This window comes from Benincasa hispida, chromosome 11 (genome assembly GCF_027475165.1).
Source record: "Benincasa hispida cultivar pf3 chromosome 11, pf3_genome.v1.1, whole genome shotgun sequence".
NCBI classification, from domain to species: domain Eukaryota; kingdom Viridiplantae; phylum Streptophyta; class Magnoliopsida; order Cucurbitales; family Cucurbitaceae; genus Benincasa; species Benincasa hispida.
The window spans coordinates 27,740,121-27,747,406 of NC_143488.1; the positions used below are offsets into that span (position 1 = coordinate 27,740,121).

The following is a 7,286-nucleotide window of genomic DNA, read 5'->3' on the forward strand; positions in this document are numbered from 1 at the left end:
AGGCCCGATCTCACTCGAGAAGAGAGAAAAACTGGTTATTTTTTTTAGAAAGATATTGTAACAAAAGTATGGGGTGGAAAAATTGAACTTCAAACCACAAGTTTGATAATATAAGCATTATGTCCAATTGAGCTTGACTAAAAAAAAATTAACATCCCACCAAAGAAATAAAAAAGGGTTGTTCATTAGAATTTAATCACAGAAGACTTTAGAAAGAAGATGGCCCCACAATCCCCACTAGTATAGAGCGAAGGACAAGTACCACAAATCGTAGAGGATAGAAATTTGCATTGACAAGGACGGAGAAAAAAGTTTTTCTTCCATTTTTGCCACCTCTCTGTAGCGGTTGCCAATTGTTTCAGGCCACCTTCTCCACTTTTCTTCCTTCCTTCTCATGGTTTCCTCCGTCAATCCCAATGCTTCCTCTTTGAATTTCTCGTTCCATAATTCAACCCTTTTCTTCTTCTTCCTTCCATTTGCTTCTTCCTGATCTCTCCATCAAGTTTCTTTCAAACCCTTTTCGTTTTTGATTTCTTGTTTCAATGGCTCCGATCAAGCTCAAGCAATCCCCCAATTCCGCTGCCAAATCTGTTGCTTCTTCCACTGAAGCGCGCATTCTCGTTCGGGAAACTCTGCGCATTAGTGCTAGTTTGGCTTCTGTTCCTCCTGTTGATTCTGTCCCCCCGACGCTCTCCCTCGCTGGGCCACAGGCGAGGAACCTTGGTATTGTGGAGAATCAGTTTCTTGATTCCAGTTTGAGGTTGATTTGCTGCGAGGAAATCGATGGCCGCAGGTGGAATTATGTTGCTGATAATGAGCCATCTGGAAGGTCGAAGAACGCCTCGATCCGCGCTGTTTGTTTGCAAACACCGCAAGCTCCTATTGATGTTAGTGTTTACATTATGTTTATATTACCAATTAAGTACCTGATTTTGTTTGTTTTGATGCTTGACTGAGAATTTTGCTTAAAATGTCTGCTACTCCCGCCCATTTCATTCAAGTATTGTGCCTGGTTTAAAAACAGCTACCTAATCTTTGGGGAATTATTTCTCAGAACCCGTATTTGTTTCTGTGGGTCTTGGTGGGTTTTTCTGTAATTCTCTTGAGAAAACAAGAACTTGGTTGTTGTTCTTTTACTTTGAACATGCATTAATTGTTTTGCTTCATTAAGTACTTCTATTCTAATTCTATCACTTATTCACACTATTGTTCGAAGGAACTGCAAAAACTTTTTGCGATGGTGAATCAGTTTACAGTATTTGTCTGTTAACAGGAAATTGACTTCTCTTCTTTTGATCAAGAGGAAGATAAACTTTCTTCCAAATTTATTGTTGTTGTGATCGGGTAATTTGTGATACAGGAGATGATGTCCTTCATAAGATCCTATGTAGTCCCAGAAGGCTTCCCCGATAGTGTTACCCCTTCATATGTACCTTACATGACGTGGAGAGCTTTGAAGGTATGGGTCTAAATTCAGAAAAATATTGTAGGCTTGAAATTATCTTATATTTAGCCGGTCAGTGTAAAAAGTTAGTTTATTAATTATTACTTGGAGGGAGAGAAAGCTGATATGAAAAGGTAGCAATTAGCTAGTATCAATGTCTCTCCTAAGAAAAAAGAAGAAAAATATTCAGCTTCTTTCTATACTCGTAAATCAGAATGCTTTGGTAGTGATGGCTTGATTTATTGCAGCACTTCTTTGGTGGAGCAATGGGTGTTTTCACAACACAGACACTACTAAACTCTGTTGGGGTCGCCAGAAATAAAGCTACTCCTGGTGCCATTGCTATTAACTGGATTCTCAAGGTAACAGTCTCTGGCAATGCTGTTGTAATTTCTTGATTAGAAACATAGCTTTGTTCCTGCAACTTATGTGCTCAAAAGTGGATCAATATATCTAAGTGTGCACACTTATCGGCAGAGTAGTTTTGTTCTTTTCATTTAGCTTTTGTAAGTACTAAATATGCTTCAGATGCTTAAATTGATCAACGCTTATACTTCATACATCTCCCTTCTCTTAGAAAAATTGAAACTTTATGAATTGAAATTTATTCCATTTGTCATAGTAGAAAATTTTCTATTTCCAGTGGTGCTTGCCATTTGCCAATGGCAATTTAGTATTTTCCTTTCCTTTCTTTTCTTTTCTTTTTCCTGAAAACCACACTTCCATTGAGAAAATATAGTGAATCTATGCTATGGTATTGATCTCGGCTATGTTGTGCCATCATTCTTGTATATCCATGTATGCAAGTTTTCATGGCGTAACTAGCACTTGAGTTATGCATGGACCAGCTTGCAAGCATATTCGGGGAAAAAAAAAAAAAAAAAAAAAAACAATTATGACATGAAGTAGCTGAGGGTGGCCACATGTATCTTGCTGCGGACTATGGGGAGAGATAAAATTGTAGTTCCAATTTTGATGTGATAATTTTCTCAAAGAAGCAATTGACATTTTAGGTTGTAATCAAACTACTAAGAAGTTTTCACATGTTTTCAAAGAAGGTCAAAAGCAACGTTGAATGTGGTGGGTTAAGATCTTCGTCTTTTCTTTCTGAACATTGAGGGTTTTTATTTCAAATTCCTTCTGGGATGGTTAAAATTTCTTTCAAATTCCTTTTGGTTATTTGATTGCTTTCTTCTTTTATTATATAACATCAAGATTATGAAGTGCTTGGAGAGTTCCTCCTCCATCCACCTTTTAGAGAGAAGGGTCGTTCTCTGTGGTTTGTCGGGGTATGCTGTGTTATAGGACCTTGGGAGAAGAAATATAAAATTTTTTAGAGGTGTGTAGAGGACCTTGGTGAAGTTTCAGTCCCCCGTGGGCTTCGATTTTGAAAACATTTTGTAAAACCTCTTTAGGCAACATGTTATTTGGTTTGTCCCCCTTTCTTTAGTGGGCTTAGTTTTTTGTATGAACTTGTATTCTTTCATTTTTTCCCAATGAAAGTAGAGGTTTCAATACAATATATACATACTCGCAGCACTTCATAATCTTGTCTTGCCATTCATTATATCTTTTTCACATTTTACTTGTGCAGAATTGAATGAACTGACTAAGTTGTAGCATTTCTTTACAGGATGGCGCCGGTCGTGTTGGTAAAATGCTATTTGCTCGACAAGGGAAAAAGTTTGATTATGATCTCAAGCAGGTAAATTTTATTTACTAGTTTCCACAGAAAAGCTTGCTCATTATTGTGACTATCTTTAATTTTTGTTAAAGATCTGTCTTCTGAACACTACAAGGGCTGCAGCTACGTTTTGCAGGTGATCTCCTTATGGAGTTGGGTGCTGGGGTTGAGCTGGCAACTGCAGCTGCACCACACCTTTTTCTTCCTCTGGCTTGTGCTGCTAATGTTGCAAAGGTTTAACTGTTTCTTTGTACAGTGCAATAGTTTAGCTGTTATGAAATCTCATTTCATTACTTGCTTTGTAGAACGTTGCAGCTGTAACATCAACGTCAACCCGCACTCCAATCTACAAAGCCTTTGCAAAAGGAGAAAACATTGGAGATGTCACCGCTAAAGGAGAATGTGTAGGAAATATAGCAGATCTGGTATAGTTGAGCCCTCTCTTTGGACTCTGACAAAGTAGATAGTTTACGTTTGACAGAATTGGGCTAATTCTTAAGAAAATTGTTTTTATTCTTACTTCTTACTAAAGCTGAAATTATAAATGATGCAAGGTCTCAGACAAAAAGTTTCTTCTTTTTTATTGATCTGCTTTGTGTATTCAAATATGATCTTCAGGTGATATGCACAGTCGCAAGTCTTTAAGGAATTACTGTTTTCCCCTTTTTCTTTTTCTTTTTCCTTTTAATTAAATAATATAAAACAAAACCCATCATGATATATAAGTGATTATAGACGTACAGAGTCAGGGAAGATCCTTGGCTTCCCCAGAAGTTTATTTGCACTAACGATTGCTTGATAAAATAGAAAATGATCTTTTTTTTTTCTTGTTCAAAGAATAAAAGTAAATATGAATTCCCATCGCCCCACTAAAGCAAAAGGAGAAAAATCTTTGCATGGATTCCTGGAAGTGTCCTAGTCATCAGAAGAAAAAATTGGATATTCTACCATTTCTTTAGCGGTTTTATAAAAATAATGTGGCATGATATTGTTTTGAAATACTAGGTTCTTTTCAGATATTTCTACGGTATTTTTTCACGTCTAATAATGTTGTAATGCACAGAGCTTTATTTTATTTCATCTTGATGTATGGTTTATGTATAATTGCTGTATGCTTTATGTTGATTTATGTCATATGAGATGATTAATTAAGTTTTAGATGAAGCTGATGGAAGTTTCAATTATGTCTTGTGAAGCTAGGAACCGGACTAAGCATAATGATTTCAAAAAGAAATCCATCTTTGGTTACTACTTTTGGTCTCCTTTCATGCGGGTATATTTTCAGCTCTTATCAAGAGGTAAAGTTGGTTTTTCTTTTCCGCACGTCTCATTTCTCTTGATTACGGAATTTCTTTTAGTCATTCTAGTTTTACATATGCAATATTTTTCAGGTCAAATCCGTTGTGTTGCACACATTGAACAGAGCGAGATTTAATGTAGCAGTAGAGTCATTCATCAAGACAGGTGCTTTAAGTGTTAACCGATATTTCAGAAAATGGAAGGAGAGAGAAAGATGTTCTCAATCCTTAAATTCCTTTTCTAGTTGCTTAAACTTTAGCTAAAAGAATAAAGGACATTTCTTTTTCTTAACGTATATATAAAACCGTGTCTTATGTTTGTTTGCAGGGCGAGTACCCTCATTGCAGAAGGGGAATATGAATGAAAGAATATTAAGTTTCCCCTGGCTAAAGGAGACTCCTGTAGTTCTTGGTAAATATTTCATCCTCCAAACATATACATGCATTTATTTCATTCCTCTGATTTGAAGTTACTTTCTCATTAAGATAAATGTGGCGTGAGTGTTTATACTCGATCACATTAAATGCAAACAAGCAAAAATTCAAGTATCTCCACATAGTAGATCAAAGTTGTGTGTGTATTTGTTGTACTTGTCTTCTTTTCACATGGTTGGAGCATGTAAAATTATTTCAATTTTTGGCAGGACCAAGATTCAAAGATGCATTCCAAGATGCTGGTTCATATCTTGCCATAGAGCCTTTGTTTGATGTATGTGATATCTCATCTCATTATTGGATCACTGTTATTCTTTTATTTTAATTACTGATATTTTTCTCTTGATGGGTAATAGAGAGAGAACTACATTGTGACATACAATCAAACTAAGGGTAAGGTATATGCATTACTCAAAGATCAAGCGAAGTCAGATGATATCCTAAAAGCTGCTTTCCACGTAAGACCACGGTTTGTTTTTGTTGTATATTTTTGCCTCCCACAATTTTCTTCTTGTGATGTAAGTTACTTTTCTACAGGCTCATGTGCTCTTACATTTTATACGCTCATCATATGGGGCTCAGAACTCTTTGCGAAAACAAGGTGATGCCTTTTCAAATTCTAAGCCCACTACAACCAATCTTGAGGGAGAAATTGCCGCATCATGTAAAATGGTCGCAACCTCTTATGAGATTTTCAAGAGTAAAGCTTCAGAGCAGGTAGGAAAATGAGCATGCTTCTTTTTTTGCTTGTGCTGCATCACTTACACCTATTATTAAAGGACATAGAATATAGAATTAGCTAGCAGTTCTGTTTTTCCTGATGATCTGGTGAATAGCAGTGTTATTCAATTCTATGGTTGGTTTGACATGCCTACTAGTTTAAACACTTTTTAGAATAATATTCTTTTTGGAACTCTTTCATTAAAATACCTTAGTTTAAAAACTTATGTGTTTGGTTACATCTGAAAGGTGATTTTAATCAAAATTTTGTTTGGTTGCACAAAATGATTCCACAAATATCAAATTAGCATAAATTTAATCCAAACACACTCTAAGCCTTAGTTGTACTTGTTAATCATGCAAAACGAAATAACTTGAATGGCTAATGTACTCTTGTTAAAGCAAACCTACTTTGTCCAATTCATTCTCCAGTTGAATTATGTTTCTGAAAATGTTTGCAGCTCTTTAAATCCTTAGTAGCATCATCAGTTGTTACAATCCAAATAAAACATATTTTTTTAGTTTCTTAGGTCTTAACTGACCTCCGTCATTGCTTTCCTGAATAACATAATGATCAAGTTATCAAGTAATTTATTATTATTATTATTATTATTATTATTATTTGCGTCTTGGCAGGGATGGGTGATGGCAGAATCGCTGCTCAATCCTGGTAAAGCTCGATTATGTTACAGATAAAAAAAAATGGCCAACATGCGTAGTTTCATCATTGCAGCAGATAATATCTCATAGATACAAAGGCTTGGATCAGATAGCCATTGATGGGATGATGGGGAATATCAAGTCTCTTTGATTCCTGAAGATCCTTGTCCGAGCCCAGCCGGTTGCGCTCCGGTTGATAGGTAAAAAACAATGGTCCAATTAAGGGTTCGAGTCTCTATTGAAATGGTAACAAATACAGTTTGAAGTGTAACAATAGGTAAGTTTAATGTATATGTGCCTTTCCAGGTATCTCTTTGTTTGCTGTTAGCATTTATGGTTATTCTTATTAAATTTTGTTGCAAGTATGTTTTTCCCACCGAGTATTTTTGCATAGTACATATATCTTAGGCTCCTTCCGTATTACTTGATGATGCGTTTCAACTCTCACTCCCATTCCTCTCATTAGATTTATGGTAGCTGGAGGATTTGGTAATCAGCTGTACTTTTTATTTCTTCTCTCTGTTTTTTTTAATACAATAGATATGGGGGGTAGGGATTTGCTGTAATTGGCTGTACTTGTCAGCTGCCATGTTGATAATTTCAGAACATTTAGAGAGCTTATTTCATAATGTTTGATTACAACTTTCAAGAATTTCAGCCTCTAACCAAGATGTTTGCACTAATCTCGTTGATGTTCATATGTACGTGTGCGCCTATGAAGCACATATATTTTATGTGAGGCAAAGAATCAATATCAGACATGTATCAGATATTGATATTATCTGATATTTTTGGATGCTTGTCAGATATGTATTTGACCCGCGATTTGATGTATCTATTTCTACGTATACTTTTTTTTTTAAAGAAAAAAGACAATCAACTCATTTAATCTTTCTCAATCTAAAATTAGACAACTTATTTAAAAAGTTCACTACTCAAGTAGGAAACTAAAAGGAAAAATAAAAAATAAAAAAAATAATGGACCAAATCTTAGATTGGAATCATCTAATCTTCATACTTCTCCCTCCAATCTTCTTCTTCTTTG

The 7,286-nt window shown here is 35.5% G+C and overlaps 1 protein-coding gene across 1 annotated transcript; it reads left to right on the forward strand.

Annotated features, from left to right (window-relative positions):
* Nucleotides 1-221: 221 nt before the first annotated feature.
* RUS6 (root UVB sensitive protein (Protein of unknown function, DUF647)) lies at nucleotides 222-6,664 on the forward strand. Its single transcript, XM_039049818.2, has 13 exons — nucleotides 222-887; nucleotides 1,361-1,459; nucleotides 1,693-1,806; nucleotides 3,078-3,149; nucleotides 3,252-3,362; nucleotides 3,434-3,553; nucleotides 4,325-4,426; nucleotides 4,520-4,592; nucleotides 4,755-4,838; nucleotides 5,071-5,135; nucleotides 5,218-5,319; nucleotides 5,399-5,578; nucleotides 6,218-6,664. Exons 1-13 carry the CDS (start codon nucleotides 543-545, stop codon nucleotides 6,275-6,277), a joined length of 1,527 nt encoding a protein of 508 aa, XP_038905746.1. The 5' UTR covers nucleotides 222-542; the 3' UTR covers nucleotides 6,278-6,664.
* The last annotated feature ends 622 nt before the right edge of the window (nucleotides 6,665-7,286 follow it).